This window comes from Microtus pennsylvanicus, chromosome 9 (assembly GCF_037038515.1).
Source record: "Microtus pennsylvanicus isolate mMicPen1 chromosome 9, mMicPen1.hap1, whole genome shotgun sequence".
In the NCBI taxonomy this organism is placed as follows: Eukaryota; Metazoa; Chordata; class Mammalia; order Rodentia; family Cricetidae; genus Microtus; species Microtus pennsylvanicus.
Genome location: NC_134587.1, coordinates 47845125 through 47864932, shown reverse-complemented (window position 1 = coordinate 47864932; position 19808 = coordinate 47845125). Strand labels below are relative to the sequence as shown.

The window sequence follows — 19808 nt, the reverse complement described above, 5'->3', positions numbered from 1 at the left end:
CTGGCTTCATCTTCTCTTTGTCTTTTTTCTTCTCCTCCTTCCTCTCTTCCTCTTTCTCCTCCTAGAAAGAGCTGAGAGAGAGAGTCACACAGGAGACTTGTATCTAGAAAACATCCTTAGGATGCACATCAACTAGAAGCAAACAAAGAACAGTTGTTCTTTGTTGTCCGGAGTTCTGGCAATCTGAATCCCTGCCTCTCCTCAGCCCTCAGCAGTCACCAAGATCCTCAAGGCCAGGGCCTTTCCAGCAGTGCCAGCTACTTGGATGCCTTCTCCTCTCACCTTCCCTTCTCCCTGTCTCTTCCCTTGCTTCCTTTTCCCCGAGTCCCAGATCCTCTCATGCCTTATAGCAGCTAGATTTGTCCCAGGAAAGGGCAGTTCCTGGCAGTCACACATTTCCACAAAGCTTTTTCTAACCTCTAGTAAGTGGCTCACTGCATAAGGCCTCTATTTGAGCCTTAGCTCTCTCTCCTCAGACATGATGTCACCTGTGACCAGCTGGTCATGATCTTCAGATTTCTCTGGAAAGTGCAGAGGGTCTCTTGCTCCTGTGGGGATTGCTGGTCCTTTATAACTAACTGTTGGCAGGTGATAAGTGGCTGTGACTTTATGATAGCGGTGCATATTTCAGTGTAAACTTCATTTTAAAGGTGGTGTGTCATGTACCATTTCCCCCCAAACCATAGAAGAAAAACCATGATCTCTCTTCTCTCTCTTGTCTCTCTCTCTTGTGTCTCTCTCTCTTGTGTCTCTCTCTCTCTCTCTTGTGTCTCTCTCTCTCTCTCTCTCTCTCTCTCTCTCTCTTTCTCTCTCTCTCTCTGTTTTTAGAGACAAGCTTTTTCTGTGTAACAGCCCTGGCTGTTCTGGAACTAGCCCTTGTAGACCAGGCTGGCCTCGAACTCACAGAGATACACCTGCCTCTGCCTCCCAAGTGCTGGGATTAAAGGTGTGCACCACCGCCCTGCTCACGACCTCTTTAAACTAGTTTCTTTCTTGGTTATGTTGGAGTTTTGACTTACTGAGATCTGGGTTTCTTGTTTCATCCGGTTTTTGTATTCTCTGTTATCTCTGTCATCTTCCCTCTTTCTCAGAACCTTCGGATGGCTGCACCTTCCCATTGCTCAAGTCTCGAACTTCACATTCAGAACACAATGTTTCCTTAGGTGGACCTGCAAAATGACACACCAACAAACAGCACCACTGTCATTGTGACTGGCACCCGTGACTTAGTGTCCAGTGAGTGATAGGCCTGGATGATGTTTTCAGTGTTTGGTAATCTTGGGCCATTCTAAAGAGTAGACCTTCTATCAGGGACCCACAGTTCCCTGGGGCTCACAGTTCTCTTCTTTCTGTCTGTTAACTGCTCTGTAATGGGTATATGCACATATAATACACAAGGGTACAAATATTAAAATACACTATGTTTAAATATTGTGTGAATATATAGAAAATGCTAAATGGTATGTTTAACATTTTAATATATAGTTAGGAATTCCTTGGTTTTTATAAAGCCTGGAGATTATATTTGCCTCTTTCATCATTTAATCTTCATCCAGACATGGCCAGGCTCTGTTTTAGTTTCATCCATATCATCCTTTAATTGCTCTTGTTTTCTTCTCTCTGGCATCCCTCTATCCTGCTCCAGGTTGAACCAACTGCTCCGTAGCCTTTGCACAGTAGCCATCGTGGGACTTGTTTGCAGTTCCCTGATTAGACTCTTAGTTATGCTTAGTGAAGTTGACTTCATGCAGTCTGAGAGATGAAAGCGGTCATGTTAGCCACCACGCAGCCCCAGGGAAAAGTGCCCTAGTTCCCTTACGTGTCTTCATAGTTTGCCTGTATCCCTGGCAGCCAGCATCCTTTTATATTTCCAAAACGTCTTCATGATTGAGGTCATGTGACACTGCCGTGTGGTTCCTTTCCTTAACCTAAAGCAGTGGCTATGTGCACTGCTACTGTGTTTCCTTTTCTGACAGAGTGGTTTTGGTTTCGTGGGTAGACTAGGATTGCTTATCCCTTTACTAGCTGGTGGACTAGGGATGTGGAAAATGAAGATTCCATGAAGGTGCACGCATGGTGTGGAGTAGATGGAGGACCTCAGGGGGTAAACACCTACCATTAGGTTTGCTGGAGTCCACCTGCCTTCTCAAATGGCTGCATGGGTTGAAACACACAGCTGGTCTATGCCTCTTCTTAGCTTGCAAGTCTGTCATCAGTTTGTGTGTTACCTGCTCTCTACACATCCTCTTAGAAAAAGGTTCTCAGAAATCAAAAATGGCTAGTTTTTATAGAAAATAGAATGGTTTCTTATTATTGAATGTAACAGTTTTTTGTATATTGCATATGGATCTTTTAAAAAGAAATCTTAGCAAATTAAAAAAATCTTGCTATCTTTTAGTCCCTCGTGTTTTCTTATAGCAGTGTTTTTATTTTTGGATCCTCTTCCTACTCTGTGGCTAGGGTTTTTGTTTGTTTGTTTGTTTGTTTTTTACCTGTCTTTTGCTTCATTGTTCTGGTTTCTCTGTTTCTGCTGGCTTGTTCTTATGTCTGTTCATTCCCTTCTGTGTGGCCAGGGCAGGATACTGACTGAACTATAGCCACCCTGCATGAAGACGTTGCATTGATGGACTTGCAGGGTATAGAACCCCAAATGCCAGTATGTGTTGCGATTTATTCTGGGGTATTACAGGAGAACCTAAACTTCTCCATCCTGTTTTCCCCTGATGGCTATTCTGTCTGAGCTCCTATCCCCTGGCTGACTCTCATTCTCTTCTTGTTGCCCATGGTAATGTAACCAAGAGCCTCTCTGAGCCCAGCCTCCCACATCCCAACCCCAGGCAGCAGGCTCCTGACTCCCAGCATCTCCTGACATAGCCTTCCCATGGGCTCTGCTTCCAGGTAAAAACCAAACTGATTTCCAGAGCTATTGTGAAGTCACTCATTGAAGGGTGGAGCCCTTCCACCTCCATCCTTTTGACCAGCTTGAGTTTATCTTTTCCTTCTGGGCTTTTCCTCCTGGGCTGTATCAGGCATTGCAGGAACAATGTGCCTCTCACATGTGTTGCCTGGATTCAGTGTAGCAGTATCTGTCGGTGGTTTGGGGCTTTGGGGGTTTAACATGAGGACAGGTGATGGGCAGAAACCCAATTTCAGTCACAGACTAAGCCTATTGCCCTTTCACCCTTGACTACACCGGTCTCACTGAGTATGACAGAAGGAAGAGTCTCACTTGTGTGGACAGTGACACATACAAAACCATTCCTGTTGTATTCAGAGCCATTAGCATCTACTAGAGCCAGGAAGAGTTTGTGGCTCTGGATGTATTCTTTCAGTAGATAGGGCTCTTTGGAAGGGCCCTGGTGAGTACCAGTTCCACTTCCTACTAACTGTAACCTTAGGTAAGTGGCAGTCTCCCTGAGCCTTGTCTACCATGAAGAGATGATACTAGACCCATGTCACCATATGGATTCAGTTGGTAACTTGCAGATATACCTGCCAGAGACCTTGGACCGTTTGGCATGCAGTAAACCCTGCTGTTTGTCCTGAATCTCTGCTCCTAGAAAAGCTCATGACTACAGTCCCTTTATCTCTGCCTTTGCAGCCAGGGGCCACATGACCCTTTCTGACTTGGTAGATCCCCGAGTCAACTTTGATGCCCACTGAGACCCTTAGGAGCCCTTGCCTAGGCACTCTATAGTAAGTTATATCCTGTCACCCAGCTGTCTTCTTGACTGGCACCTTGTCATGAGTAGGTTTTACTGGAAAAGGGTGAATATGTGTTTGTCTTTCTGTAATATCAGAATTTATTGAGCAACAAGAAAATCACAGGTGACATTGATTTCATTGTCTTCAGTTCACTAAAAACTTCTGAAGCACTTGGCAGACTTGGCCACTGGCACATACAAGATCTTCTATTCCAGTCTTAATTATTAACTCTCAGGTCACATAATTGTCTTCAGAGTGAGACAGAGAGAGACACAGAGTAAGAGAGAGAGAGAGAGACAGGTTAGTACCACACAAGCATTAGAGAGGCCTTACTAAGGGAAGAAGTAGGAGCCGCTGCAGATGCAGGGGGTCACTGCAGTGGTTAGGAAAGAGATGCCATAACCTAGTCTGAGAGTTGGAGGTGCAGGGCTGAGTATGCACTAAGTGAGCCGCCCCAGGCAGGGGTGTCATGTCAAGTAGAAGGCCTGGGGACAGAGTTGGGCGTTCACTGCCTGTTGATCATGTGACGCAGGCACCTGATAGTCTGGTGATGGTGATGAGGGTGTTGCTGTGACCATGGGAGGACAGGTTTATTCTGGGTTACAGTTCAGAAGAATGTCATCCATTATGGTGGGAAGTCATGGTAGTGGGAATAGCCTGGTCATTGTCATCCGCCAACCAGGAAACTGGGCCGTAGCACTCATCTGACTTTCTCCCTTTTCCCTTCTGTTTAGTCTGGGACTTCAGCCCACAGGATGGTGTCCCACCCACATTCATTGTGGGCTTTCTTTTCAGTTAAACCTCCAGAAACACCCCTACAGACATTCCCTAGAGGTGTGTTGTCTAGGAGAGTCTAAGCCAGTTAAGTTCCAGTAAAGATGAACCTGCATCCGGTGTTAGGTGTCTCTTTTATATAACCCAGGACAGGGTATCGCACCATTTCTTGGTCTGGTATGTTTGATAACTTCACAGGCCTGACTCTTTTTTTTTATGGTTTTGATATGTCCATATACTCTTGACTTAATTTGATTAATTGGCAGGTGGTAGTATTTTAGGTGAATAATGTTGTACCCATGGTTGGTGCTGGGCAGACCGTGGTTTGTTGTGCAAACCATTTGTGAGGCCATACTGCTTTGACATTTGAACTTAGATTGGAGAAAACCTCTGTTTTATAAAATAGTCATTAGAGCACAGCATAGCTGTAAAGCGACTGTCCTGTACAGTAGTAGTGACGCCTGATTGCCACACATCTGCTGGAGCCTCTGGAGGCCAGCAGCCCTGCGCTGGCTTAGGTAAGAATGGAGACTTAACTACCCTGCCTGTCTGCTGCCTGAACAGATCAGCTCTCTGCTTGTTTCTCTTTAGAGATCGTTGGCCAGAGCAGTGGTGAAGGCTGTGTGAGGATGATGACACACTCGAAGATGGAGAACAGTTACGAGGTGCAGAGGGATGACATGTGGGAGGCACCTAGCACAGTTGCTGGCATGTAGTGCGTGCCTAGGAAATCTTGCAGCCCATGCTAGCTGACCTGGGTCCTCCTTTTAGGCTTTGGCAGGCCTGGAATCCCGTAGACTCCAGGCTCTTGACCTAGGGTCTTAGCCCCGTTTCTCCCTGTCCACTGCTCCTTTCCTTGGGATTGTTGTTTTGCTAATTTAGGCAACAGGTTGAAAGTGCCAGCCTTTGTTCTAAGCACATACAAATGTGGGCTCCTCTAGTCTTAATGGCTAAGAACTAGTCTAGGTGGTGGGTGCTGTTTTCAGGTGAGGTCAGGCTTGTTCAGGGAACTGTAGCCATAGATTCAGGGCCATTTTCAGGTGAGTAAAGACAGGCATGGAGAATCAGTGACTTGTCCTGGACCAGAGTGAAGGTGTTACCAGGTCCACTTAACCATTGTCTCCTATCCATTCTGCTCCCTGACCTTTCTGTGATGCATATGCCTTCAGTACTCACCTAGGAGACTAAAGCCAACTCTCTGCCAGGCATCAGTGGAAGGGTCTCCTGGAGAGCTAACGTTCCTGCTTCTACCCCGGGACCCTTCATTTGTACACACTTTCTAAGATGACTTCCTGTGGGTGGCAAGGCCTGTATGTCCCTCAAGGACTTGCTGGCTCCTCTGTTGCTTGTCTGTCTCCTACACTCACCCTTACACTCCAGCAGAGGCCAGCTCTGATGTATTCCCTTTCTCAGGGAGACTCCACCCCAGTCTAGGCTGGCCTTGCTCCCACTGCTCAGTGGCCTCCTCTTGTGGTGCCTTTGTCTGCCAGCTTCTCTGAAGAATCTCCGTGAGTAAACCTAGCCATTTTCCCCATTGTTTCTATTGCTTTTATTTTTCTTCTGCCAGAAGGTGGGGTGGGAGGAGGCAGGAGAAAGCTTGTAGTGGTGCATAGAGGTGGAACGGTACCGGTGGCTGGTGCCAGCCTCATGGTGGCTCTTCCTTGAGGTGCTGTGTTTTCCTTGTGGACATACGGAGTGAATTTGACTTGGAGAAGGTTGCAGTTGGAATTAAGCCCGCCTGTTGGTACTAGCTTCCTGTGATCTGGAGGCTGAGATGCCATGGAGGTCAGTCTTCCCCAGAGCTCCTCTTACAGATTTTCTCATGCTCCATGCACAAGTCAGGGTTAGGCCTTTCTTAGAGCATGCCGTGGTATCTGACATCCAGAGCCCTAAGCTCAGAGCGGTGGGCTCACCTCAATATGGGACTCAGAGCAGGTGGGCTCACCTGACTGTGGGACTCAGAGATGCTATATCAGATGAGTAAGACCATGTTGACACTGTCGCTTAAGAATGCACATAGGCGAGGCTGTTAAAAGAAAGTTGATTTTGTGCTAATTAGAGGTCTTTCCATAGACAGTGCTAGTAATGAACACTTGCCTTTGACTGGCAGAGTGTCTAAATGAAACCTGTGTTACTGAGATTTTTATTTATGGCAGCTATGTAGACACACCCTTTTGGGTCTGGGCCTACAGAAACTGAGGTGCCCTGTGGGAGCCAAGGAATATGTGGCCAACAAGGAACTTGGACTCTTGGTTGAGCTTAGGACAGGAACATGGGTGCCACAGGGCTACTAGCTGAAGCCAATGGCATGCGTGTATCTACTACACCAAGCAGCAGTATATAGGAGGCAAGCGTGGACAGTTCCAGGTAGGGTTTGGAGCCTGCATAAGAAATGAGTACTGGAAAATCCTGGAGGACAAGGACAGTCAGGTAGAGAGATTCAGAGCACAGTGTAGGGCCATGGCATCCCAGTCAGGAGTTGACATTGCTGGAGGAAAGAGCAGTGGCAGGAGAGCAGGGCATGCAGGAGGGGAAGGGAGGATAGTTGATGATACTCTGCTGTGGAGGAGAAGGAAGGGGGCTGAAAGAGATGGGGGGTGTGGCCAGGCATCTGATAATATTGAGTGAGGCTTAATGTGCACTCACATGCAGCAGGAAGGGAAACAAGAGTGGAGGAGGTTGAAGATTGGAGAGACCACTGGGAAAGCTAAATGGTGGATGGGGCCAGGTCCTTGACCTCTGAGAGGGAGACCAAGGAGGCCAGGAGAACTGCAGGTGGCACAAGTTTCCTCCTCACAGTTTCTCTTTTCTGGTGGACTCAGGGAATGTGCACGAGGGAGAGCAAAACCCAGAAGACTGCTCTTAGTCTCCTCCCACACCCTCTTGACCTCAGCCCAGAGTCAGAGCCGGACAGCCAAACAGTCTGTAGATCTAGGGCATTGGAAGGGCCATGTCCAACCTTGGCACATCCAGGATTTAGAGCTGCCAGACCTTCCCAGCCTCAACCCAAACCCTTTTTCAAACCCTTAGAGCCAGCCTTGTCTCCTCTGGTCAGTGTTAACCTTAGAGCCAGCCTTGTCTCCTCTGGTCAGTGTTAACCTTAGAGCCAGCCTTGTCTCCTCTGGTCAGTGTTAACCTTAGAGCCAGCCTTGTCTCCTCTGGTCAGTGTTAACCTTAGAGCCAGCCTTGTCTTCTCTGGTGAATGTTAAGTTGATCACAATCATCTTGGTTCTATAGCAAGAATCTTTTTAGACCTTAGTGACTGGAAGAGTGTTGTTCTGTTCCTTCACATTTTTCCTGCATTTACACAGATGAAATCTCTTGTAATCCTACAGGGCCAAACATGGAAGGGGAAGAGTACAAGGAGTTGGCCCAGAGAGTGTCGTAGTGTAGATAGAGCCATCTGATTCCACCTGACGTCTTGATAATCTTTCTGTGCTGAGGGTGGAGGTTCCAGTGCCAAGGAGTTCAGACCTTATTCCGTCAAAAGGTACTCCAGTGCCTGCTGTGGGCCAGCAGAGTCACTCCTCAGGGATGGAACCAGTGTGTAGGACCTTGGTTACAGGGTGGAGGGCTGGGATTCAGAGTGAGACCTCTCTACTTGAGGCTCTTCGCTCAAATCAGGCAGTCAAAGCACCTCTCAGACAGTGTTTCGCACTGCTGAGGTTTTCATTTGAAAGGTGCCCAGTCTTCTAGTGTATAGGGCTCCCTAGAGAATTGTCAGTCCTCCAAAATAAAACAACCCAGCAGTGTTCAAATGTAGGTCTCAGAGACATTGAAAGTGAATAAATTCAGGGCAGCAGTGTGAAGTGCCTGCCCTGACTATTGACTGCATGACTTTGGTGAAAAGAGATCTAGAAACCATTTCAAGGCAGTAGTGGGAGGAGAGAAGGAAGGGGGCACTTGGTGTTGGAGCTCCTGCTACACTCCCTCCAGTGTGTATCCCCACTACTGGGGGAAGACATCTGTCAAGTGCCCACATGGTCTAGGCATCCCATGTCCTACGTCCTATAAGAATAGAAGTTCTGTCTCCTTCTGCTCCTGATTTGGACCTTGAGATTTCTGTCCCGTGCTCCTCTGTCTCTGTCTCCTTTCATCGCCTGATGAAGGTTAATATTCATGAGGATGACTATGTGTTTGTCTTTGGGTTCACCTTCTTACTTAGCTTCTCTAGGAACATGCATTATAAGCACCTCAGGACCGCGAGGGGTGCACCCACACACTGAGACAATGGGGATGTTCTATCGGGAACTCACCAAGGCCAGCTGGCCTGGGTCGGAAAAAGCATGGGATAAATCCAGACTAGCTGAACATAGAGGAAAATGAGGAATACTGAGAACTCAGGAACAATCGCAGTGGGTTTTTGATCCTACTGCACGTACTGGCTTTGGGGGAGCCTAGGCAGTTTGGATGCTCACCTTAGGAGACCTGGATAGAGGTGGGCGGTCCTTGGGCTTCCCACAGGTCAGGGAACCCTGATTGCTCTTCGAGCAGATGAGGGAGGGTGACTTGATCGGGGGAGGGGGAGGGAAATGGGAGGCGGTTGAGGGGAGGAGGCAGAAATCCTAAATAAATAAATAAATAAATAAATAAAAGAATAGAAGTTCTACAAAGACAGATACCATACCACTGGGGTGTGGACAGCCAGGATTGGGGTTGGTTTTAACTGTGGATCCGCGCCACTTATCTTCCAGGTGTCTTCCCAGGTAGTCATGGTGCAAAATAAGAACATGTAGTCTGAACTAAACGTATACATACACATGCATATACACATACATCCTTCCCGAGCACACATATTCACACACTTCCGGCTACAGCTGTTTATTTTTGTATGCAGGGAAAAATATGGAGGGAAACACCATCAGTCAGAGACTGGACACTAAGCAGCCTAATCCCTGAACGTTGTTTAAATGCACTGGTTTTATATTTTACTATAACACAGTTTATCAGCATTGATATTGGGGATCCTAGGAGAGAGAGGCCTTTGTCTTGACAAACTCTAACAGGGCAGTAATATAATATATGCTTAATGGTGTGTGTGTGCACAGTGGGGGAGTAAATTCCATTGAAGTGGGTGAACTGTGTGCTGGAAATGAATCCAGGTACACATTTCACACAAAGTGCAGACAGCAAACAGGTGAGCCCTACAGCACTGAGATTGACTCAGGTGTGAGTCTGAGAAGTGGAGTCACAGCATTCATTCAGGAGAACGAACACAGCACCACTTGTTAAATGAGGTGTGGTAGTGATTTTTATGAGAAACACTGTAAGAAGGGCCTGTGTGTTTGCTGCCTGCCTGCATGGGTGCTACCTGTTCATCTACTCCAGTTGCATCTGTCAGGTGCTAGTGTTTGCTAGTTTATATCACTGCCTTCAGACTTGGATCTAAAATTGTGAAGCTGAAATAGACTTGACCAGGTCCTAGCTCACTGTCCTCATGGGGGTGATAGTAGCTGCTCATAGATGTGAGGCAGCCAGAAAGAGGTGTGTCTCAGTTCCTGGTTGATCTTCAAGTGTCCCCATCTCCGGGCAGTTCATCTTTCAGCCAAGCAGGCCACAGTTTGGTTACATCCGGCTTCCCAAGTGTGCCTGGCTGGGACTCATCACTGGGTCCTGAGATGCCCTGATGAATGCTTGCTTCAGACATAACTGTCCGGCCAGCAAGTTTTTCCTTTGTCTGTTTCCACTTTCCCAACCTCCGACTTCTTGATACATGTTTGTTCCAGCTGGTTGACAGCCTATTCTCACTGAAAATCCTTAAAATGTTCCAGGTGTGTACTTTAAAAAAAGTTGCTATGAGGAAGAGTCCTGGTAGGAATCAGAAGGTCTTAGAAGTGTAGGTTGAGAATGTCGTCCCTCCCTTTTTTCTCTGTCAGGGCACCCAACAGCACAGGCTGGAGATGCTGGCCTTGCCTTGGCCTTAATAGTCTCCAAGTTGTCCCTGGTGGTTCCTAGTTTTTGGCCCCTTATTTAGAGAGTTGAAATAAAGGTTGACTCAGATTACAAAAGTGGCAAGGAAACTTTATTGGATCAAAATAATATTCACTACAGGAAGAAACATTCTGTCAAGAGTGGCCTTGCGAATAGGGGACTCAAGATCTCTGATTATTATTTGGGGCTTCCTTTTATGGGGTTCAAGAGAAGGAGTTTGGTTGCTAAGGGCTGTAGCATGGGTTTTTCTCTGTTTTGACTGGCAGGTTTACATTATGTAAACTTTCATTTACTGTACATGTCTTTTCCCATAATGCATCTGATTTTAGTCATATGCCTACTTAATTATGCACAGGCATGGCATGGTAAATGCGGGATAGTCCCCAAAAGTTCACTTAGAGGACACAGTTTGCCTTATTGTTCAGGTACTTAAACTAGTTCAGGCTGGATTGGGCCAGCAGCCTCATACCTGAATATAAATGAAGTATGATTTAATACAATTTGTTTGTCTAATGGTTGTTAAATGGCAAGAGAAATTTATGCTGTTGTTCAAAGAAGGGAGCGCTTGCAGCTCAGCAAAGGTGGGCACTCTAGCTCTCTAGCAGGTTGCTAGGTAGATTATTCAAGAGGGATGTGTATGGTACATGCAGGTGTGAAGTCTTGGGCTGTCAGGCACAATATTAAAAGATGGGCGTGTGCACAGCCCATACCAAGTGGAGTCCTGGGTTGCTGAACTCTAACCTGTGCTTGCCTGCCTCTACATGATCACACACAATTGCTCCTGTTGTCCACACAGGAGCTAGCCTTGGTGACAGCTAAAACTTAGCCACTTTGATTCATCAAATCACACTGCTAAACCTGCTGGGAAAGTGGATATATGCTCCCACACTAGTGATAATTTTCTCTTCGGTCTCTTTGGGGGTACAAGAGATGGAAGGGGTCAGCTTCAGGAAGGAATCGCAGGAAATCCCAGAAGTGTCTCTGGTTGTTGAGGGTTTGGCCAAGGACTTTTCCTGGTTACAAGAATGGAGGATATCATGTGAACAACAAAATGTAAGATTCTTCAGCTAGTTTTAATTTTCAGCTAGCCTAGAGCCCTGGAGCCATGTCTAGGACAGGGTGGGTCCTACGGGATTAAACACTTACACCCCTCCACAGACAGTTTGCACTATAAGAAGGCTTCTTCTCTTTGTCCCTGAGATGCTGACAGAATGACAGTAGTAAATATTTTGGCAAAGAAATCTTGGGAAATTGGAGCAGAGTTATAGGGGAGAGTATTCCATGTCTCTGCTGTTCCCCCGAGTCTGCCTGTGTGTATCCTCACCTCAGACCCAGCCTTCCTCCTCCATCTGCTGAGTTTAGGTACAGCCAAGCTTCAGCCCTGCCCACCTCTGTGCTCACCTTACAGCCAGATGCCTGTGTATTTTGCATCCTTACTGAATTCCTGTTGACACCCACTCTGTGCTTCCCAGGAATTGGCCAGCTGCGGATGGAGTAAGAAGGAGAAACACAGTCTTGCCCCTAATGTTGTGGCCTTTACCCGGAGGTTCAACCAGGTAAGCAACGTCCCTGCAGTGTTCTGTCCTCATGGCAGTTCACTGTACCTGTAGCCCTCAGGGTTCAGTCCAAGCTTCTTGGCCCTGGGTCCCAGAGCTCTTTCCTGACCGCCCACTGCCATCCATTTATCCATTCAGTCTGGTTCACAAAGTGAGTAATAACATTCCTTTCCTGTGCTGATGCCACCGTACAGAAGCCCAGGTTCTGGGAGGTCAGGGGCGGGGAATCTAGCCTCTGCTTTCCCTTCTTGCCTCATTTCTCTGCCTCCTTTCTTCTCCAGGCTCCAGCATCATGGCCTGCCCTCTCTGCCATATCTATGTCCCAGTAGGCCCCCGGTTCCCATGTCCTGTGTTCTTGGTCCAGGACTCTTTTTTTCTGCTTAACTCGAAGTCAGATCTTAGCCTGAGCATCACTTCTGCAGGGAGCAACCAACCTGTCTGAGGTCTCCCCATCACACATCCCCTCATTTCTCCATGTGGTCCTCAACTCAACTGCTTTTGTTTTGTGTGTCCTGTCCTGTTCATCATGTCCCTACTACCTTGTCAGTGTTAGGTTTGTGTGTAAAGGGCCCTCGGTGAACATGTGAAGCAGTGAGTGGATGGTCAGGAGATGCTTCTGGAGTTGCTCCTCCTCGTGTCCTGACCCACCTGGCCCCACACTCTCTATGCTGACTTGGTCCAGCTAGCACTCTGGAATGTGAAGATGTGTCACTGTGATTGGTTTGATGAAGAGCTAAATGCCCAATAGCTAGGCAAGATAGTTTTGGTAGGGCTTCTGGGCAGAGAGAGAACTCTGGGAAGAAGAAAGGTGGAGTTGCCAGCCAGACACGGAGAGGAAACAAGAGGTACAAGATGGAAGAGAGGTGACCTCATGTGGCAGAACATAGATTAATATAAGTGGATTAATTTAAGTTGTAAGAGCTAGTTGGGAAAAAGCCTAAGTAAGCTAAGGCCAGGCTTTCATAATTAATAATAAGTCTCCAGGTCATTATTTGTGGGCTAGCAATCCAAAGATAGTCCAACAAGAAAGCTTGCTATATCCAGGTATGAAGAGCTACCTACCGCCTGCAGTGGAAGATATGGGCTCCTAGGAGCAAATGAGAAACTCAGAGGCAAATGGACCAGTTGAAGGGAACAGTGCTTCTGATTTCTCCACCAGAACCTCCAGAGCATGTACTTTGATAGTAAGCTCCCACAGGTTCCTTTTGCAAAACCAACCTCCACAGTGGATTCTTCTCAATGAGCACAGTGACCTAAAGGCTGCATTATTGTGTGGCTGACCCTCTGGGTGCTTGGGCCCACATTTCCTCGGGGTCTCGGTTTCAGCTGGGCCTTACCTTTAAGAAATGCCTGTCCCTGTACATCACTGTTGCTCAGCCTCTGCAGCCATCTGCAGCCTCTGCATCCGTCCATGGACGGCAGGATCCTCAGGCAGGCACTGACTTGTAGTCTGAAGATCAAAGCTGGGGCTGGCATTGTTTGTTTGTTTGTTTCATGAGGTATGATAGGCTTCACAGTTTGTTTAAATAGAGAAGTGATTTCTTTCTGTATTGAAAATCTTTTCCTTTCAAACTGAGCTTAATCTTAAAAAAAAGGAAAAGAAGACCAGTGCAGTGGTACCACCTTTAATCCCAGCACTCAGGAGGCAGAGGCAGGTGGATCTCTGAGTTTGAGGCCAGCCTGGTCTACAGACTGAGTTCCAGGACAGACAGGACTACACAGAGAAACCCTGTCTCAAAAACAAAACAAAAAAGGAAGAAAAGAAAAAGCCAGATGTGTGCACAATGTCAGAGGACTCATAGTTTCCTTAACAAAACTCTGACTGGGAGCCAACCCCACCTCTAGGCAGCCCTGGACCTCACAAAGGGTGGGTCCTTGGGGACACTGTGATCTGTTTTACACAGGGGTGCCAGGTCAGTTTGGCAAAGTCAGTATAACTGTGTGGCAAACAATTATATTGTGTCCACCCAGACCAAGTGGTGCAGTGATCCAGAAGCTAAGCCATGTTTTCTCAAGCAGAACACTCCAGGAAATGCAGGTCATGGAGAACCAGAGCTTCTGGACACAGCCTGGGAGCTTTGGCTTGAAAACTGGCCAGAGGCCAGCCTTGGCCCGCTGCCGGGACTGCTGTCTTTGGGATGAGCTCACTGGTCCACTTATGAGTGGACTTAAACCATGTGACGATGAGACTCCTTATCAGACTCCAGATAAGAGCTAGTAGCCCACTGACCTCTCTGAGCCTCAGTTTCCTCATCCGCACCCAAGAATAGCAACAGCACCCACCTTACAGAGCTGTTGTAAGGGTAACAGGAAGTTAGGCAGTAGTAGGCTGCAGATATTTCAGAGGGGTTCTAGGAAAAAAAAATCTGAAGATCAGAAGGCTAGAAGGATGTTGCTGGAGGATTTGGGACCTAGTACAAGTTTCCTGCTCAGTTCACTTGCTCCTCCATGGGATCTGAGTGCTTCAGAGTTTACTCACAGAGTAGCAGGATGGTAGAGCTCATCCAGGCTCACCCAAGGTCTGTTATGTCTCTACCCCTTGGAGTTTATCCTGGCCTTCCGTGTTACTAGGAGGACCTGACAATATCATAGCTGAACCTGCTTCTAGAAAGTACACGTACATGAATTGCATTTGATTTGGGGGTTTGGTGCTGCCTTGAAGTGTGTGCAGGGAAGCCAAGTTTGAGCCTTAGCCACTGCTTGTTAGCTATAGGATATTGGACTGGCTTCTGGCCTCTGCACTCATCTGACTCATGGATCATCTCAAGTGGGTTTTGAAGATGAAATGAGAAAATGTAGTCAACCCAGAGGAAATGATTCATTAGCTTCAGAAAGTCTGTGCTGTGGCTAAAAGCACCTGCTTAAAAGGAAGGTAAAGCAAAAGTGAGGGACTGAAGCTTAAGAGTATGTCAGGCCAGCAGTGTTCTCAAGGGGGACTTGGAAAAATGAGACCAAGAACTGAGGACTACTGATGTTTGTGTGGGCAGAGGACGAGGTTCACACATGAGACTGGGTGAAGAAATTTAAGAGCAGGAAGAACATTCCAGAAGGGCAGAGTCTGGAAGTGCACTTCAAGAGTGAGGTAATGCAGAGCTCAGGCTGCCAGAACAGAGCTGGTAATGGGTCCATAGATCTTAGCCACAGGCAAGCAGCAAGACACAGCATCTATGGAGAGAGCAGGTGTAGGTGATGCTGTCAGAGCATCTCTAAAGATGGAGGGAGGGAGGAGGAGGGAGTGGCAAGTCCAGGAAGGCGGTTGTGCTTTTTTTCTGAAAAGTGGGCAGATCCTTGAGGATGCTTATGCCTGAATGGACAGGTGCAGGAGGCTAGGGAAAGCCAGAGGTAAGGAGAGACAGGGAATATGTGACACAGGCCTGGAGGAGGTGGGAAAGGGGTGTTCCTGGGACATCTTATGGTGCAAGATGCTGTCACAAGGGAGACACAGCTGCAGGCAGCCTGTAGGTACAATGCAAGGCCTGTGGCTTATCTTCCTCTGGGAAAATGGAGGCAAAGGGGAAATGGGGTGGAAAGCTTGCTGACCATGTAAGCCTGTTGGAAAGTCCTAAGCACTGACAGTGGCCCGGGTGAGAGAACATACAGCACATATACTGTCTCTGCTTACCTAGGAGCCTGCAGGCTGGAGCATGGCAGGACATGCGGGCAGTCCGTCTGCGCACACAGGCTGGAAGGATTGGGGCAGGGGCAAGGGGGCTTTAAGCAAAGAAGGGGCAGGAGTGAGGACAAATTACGACAACAGTCTGCCTAAGAGGAAAACAGACTCCAGGCTCTGGGGACTGAGTGAGAAGAGGGGAGAAACGGACTAGATTTGAGGTTTGGGGTCCGTGGTGAGAGCATAGGATTTTTGTTTTTGCTGTTGGTCAGCCCTAGACAGTGGGGAAGGAGGTGACAGTTGCTGTAGTCAGAGTGGTCCAGGGATGTGAGGACACGTTCATTTGCAGAGATGCTATAGTTGCCTAAGGAGAAAGGTGAGATTTGGCGACAAGAGGAAGACAGTGATCCATCTGTGTACATGTAGAGGCCAGAGGTTGAGCTCAGATGCCATTCTGTAGGTGAAATCTTTCTCTTCCTTCCTCTCTCCCACCCCCTTGAGACCAGATCTTTCACTGGCCTGAAACTTACCAACTATGCTTGTCAGTAAGTCCCCACAATCCTCTTGTCTCAGCTCCTCACAGCTACTCCCAGTTTTTTATGAGGGTGCTGGGAACTTGAACTCAGGTCCTCTTGCCTACACTGCTAACATTGTTATCACTGAGCCATCTCCCCCAGCCCACTATTCTTAAACTTGGGCTTTCCCTTTTCTCCCCCATTTGTTTTTTGTCTTGTTTGTGGATGACTAACTGCATAGAGTGCTTTGTCTTCACAGTCATTCTTTCCCACTCATCTGCAGGACTTCATTCCCAGGGGATGTCCTAGTACACTCCTGCCAAACAAGTGCTAGCTATACAGCCCAAACCAGTTACAGCAATGATAGTATCTATGTATAAAAACTTATTTAGTTTCATGACCAAATGGTCTTTTCAACATTTCAAAAATTTAGGGTAAATATTCTATTAACAGGCAGAATAAGAAAAAAAACATATAAAATCCAACATTTATACATGATTTTAAAAAATAAATTAGAAAGGGGCACTTCTTTGACTTTCTAGAGAATTCCACAGCAACCATAAACCTGGATGATCCTGATGGTAAGGCGATGTGCTCTCATGCTGGTCCTGTGAATACTACACAGACATCCAGGAACAGTAAAAGACATTCGGCCGAGAGAGAAAGAAATCGAGGTAACTTTATTCATAGACATGACTGTCTATAGAAAATTACCAAGAAGCCGTTTTTACAAACTCATGGCACTAATGTACAAGCAAGGGACACAAGGTCATTCACTGCACAGAAAGGGTTGCTTTAGTTGTACTAGCAATGAAGAATTGGGTCTGAAGGTTGAGAGCACTGTTTGTAATAATGCCAGAATACAAACAAGATTTAGGTGTTTATTTTTATGAACTATGGTTTATAAGTTGAAACCTATAAAGCCCTGAATTGAGTAATCAGAGTAGATGTTAGGAACAGGGAGAGGCTTCGTCTTCATGGATGAAAAGATGTGGTGTCATTACGACGTCAGTTCTCCACTTGACATTTAGGTTCAGTGCTGTGTGTGAGATCCAACAGATGTATTCCAAAGGTTGTGTAGACTGACCAGAGGCCTGCAATGCCCAGTGCAATGCTGGAATAGAGAAAATGCTGCAGAGTCACTGCTGACAGAAGAGCATGGAAACCTAGGCCAGTGGGATGGAATGTGTGCCAAGAGTGTGCTGGGGCAGCTGAAGAGTGCACTTTCTGCGTGTTTGTGTGCATGCGCATGTGTGCAGGTGAATTTAGATACAGACTTTAAGCCTTTCATAAAAATCAACTCAAAATAGGTCAGATACTCAGATGTAAACTTTTAGGAGAAGACATAGGCTGGGAATCTCTATGCCCTTGGATTTGATGGTGAGCTGTTAGAGACCAAAAGACAACCTGTGAAAGAAAAAAATTAGTGAATTTATTAAGACTAAGATACTTCCATTATGCAAAAGGCGCATTTAAGAGAATAAAGATAGATACAGACAGTGCAAAGCACTTGTCTGAAACAGTCCACTCTGAAGACTCCTCAGCAATTCAGATGTGTCACCTTGAGTAGATACTCAGTGTCCATCACCCGGGGCACGGAACAACAACAGCTCCCTATGCATCCGAATCACAGCAGAGCCGCTGAGGACCTGGGGCAGTACAACTCATTCAGTGTTGGGGATGCAGGATGGCACAAATGTGGTTCAGCAGTTACCTCATGCACTGACCTAGAGGCTCAAAACCTACACACACACACACACACTAGAACAGCAGTGTTCATGTTAATAGTTGTCTGAAATGAAGGAGCTGAGATGTCTTCAGCAGGGCATGGACAAACATACTGGATAGTATTTACACAAAAGTGGAAGGAGCTATGAAGTCACATAGACATGGGCCTTTTCAATGTGTATTTCAAGGTAGAAGTTTATCTTTTCTTTCTTTTCCTTCCATGACATTCTGGAAAAGGTAAAATTACAGAGATGAAGTCAGCAGTTGTCAGGGGATTGAGAAGGAGAGAGGCCTGAGTGGGTGGAGCACAGGGAGTTTCTGTTGACAAATTTTTTTTTGGTACCATAATTGAACTCAAGCTTTTTCCTCGCTTTACCAGTGAACCACATCTTTAGCTGAGATTTGTATGTTTAAGAGGGTAAGACAGTTCTGTATAGGGTAATGGTGGCTCCATGACAGTATCTTAGTGAAAACTCACAGAACATTATAGCACCAAGACTTCAATACACACAAACTAGAAACTACAACTTGAAGATGGAAGGCCCCTAGAACAGATGCTTACAAAGTTGTGAAGTTACTTCTTTTCGGAGGCATGGGGAAAAGTTGCTGCTCTGAGTTAGCTCTGGAGTTATGTGGGGCATAATTCTGAAGCTGGAAACACACAGGAGCACTGTGTCCTATCCAAGTGCTCTTCAAGCTGGTTGACAGCTATGAAATAGTGCTGAAGGATGTGTGCTGGCACTGGACAGCTGAGGTGTGGATGGCAGAGCCTGGGAGCATGCTTCTCTCTCTGGAGTGGGAAGTTACAAACAAGCAAGGGGGAAAGCTAGAATCCATGTGCTAATGGTAGAGTTGGGGATAACAGTGTAAATTCATGTGAATTTTAAAGATGCTTACAGTGCAGCAGTGGTGGCACACACCTTTAATCCCAGCACTTGGGAGGCAGAAGCAAGTGGATCTCTTGAGTTCGAGGCCAGCCTGGTCTACAAATACACTCAAACATACACACATGCATGCATACAGGTATGCACGTGCACAGAAACACTCAAAAGCCCATGTGCTATGCATATGCACACACATGCATATTCAGGCATGCACGTACACATAAAAATACACTCACATGTTCACGTGCACACATGTTTGTACACACATACACATGTGTGCATATGCAGGAGCATAATACACACTCTTTCTATTCCTTGCTCTTTAATTGAGGAGGTTGCTAAGCATCAGTAGTCCATTACCAGCAAACTAATCATAGAACTAATCTTGGTTTTTCTAACAGCATCATCTAATGAATGGAACCAGAATTCCATGGAAAAAAAAGACTGATTTTAGAATGGGGAACAGACTGTGCGCATGATGAACCTGTAATATATATAGTACCAAAAAGCGAGGAAACATACAGACCAATGAACCAAAACACAGCTGGGGTATGGCAGATGTAGTGGGGCCAACCGAATGCTAGGGATAAATGGGTAAAGTGGGAACAGTTGGAGCCACAAAATAAATAACACAGCACGGGACTACAAACCAAAGTTTCTTTAAGAATCCATAAGACCATTCTGCTATAAGTAATGATCAGATACATAAGTGATGAGAATAGATGTGTGTTCCATATAGTAGGCTCTCAATGCATGCAGTTGCTTGTCCTCAGGAAGGTGGAGCATAGCTCTGTTGAGGAGAGTGGGTGAGCATAGCTCTAATCAGAAAGAGTGGGAAAGCACAACTCCAGGAAGAGTGGGCAAACAGCAGTTTCTTTCCGAAGTGTGATGGACAGAGGGATCAAAGGCCACATACTGACTGGTACCTCGTTGGGCTTTGAATTGTATCATCTTTATAAGTGTTTATAAACTTGACCTGTGGTGGCACACGTCTTTAATCTCAGCACTCGGGAGGCAGAGGCAGGCAGATCTCTCTGAGTTGTGGTCTACAGAGTGAGTTCCACGTTCCCCGCCTCATATGACATACCCCAACTGTCTTGAAACA

General features: G+C 46.6%; 1 protein-coding gene across 15 annotated transcripts in view; it reads left to right on the top strand.

The window, feature by feature from the left end:
- Nucleotides 1-19808, top strand: part of Ralgps1 (Ral GEF with PH domain and SH3 binding motif 1) — a 231799-nt gene that overhangs the window by 70867 nt on the left and 141124 nt on the right. For 12 of the 15 annotated variants that reach the window (XR_012911829.1, XR_012911828.1, XM_075985917.1 and 9 more), the window contains one exon: nucleotides 11883-11966. The exons of the other annotated variants lie outside the window; for them this stretch is intronic. Coding sequence is in view for 10 of the 12 variants with exons in the window: in XM_075985917.1 (XP_075842032.1) it covers nucleotides 11883-11966 (84 nt within the window). In the remaining 2 variants the exon portion in view is untranslated. The remainder of the gene's footprint in view (nucleotides 1-11882; nucleotides 11967-19808) is intronic. 15 annotated transcript variants of the gene reach the window in all.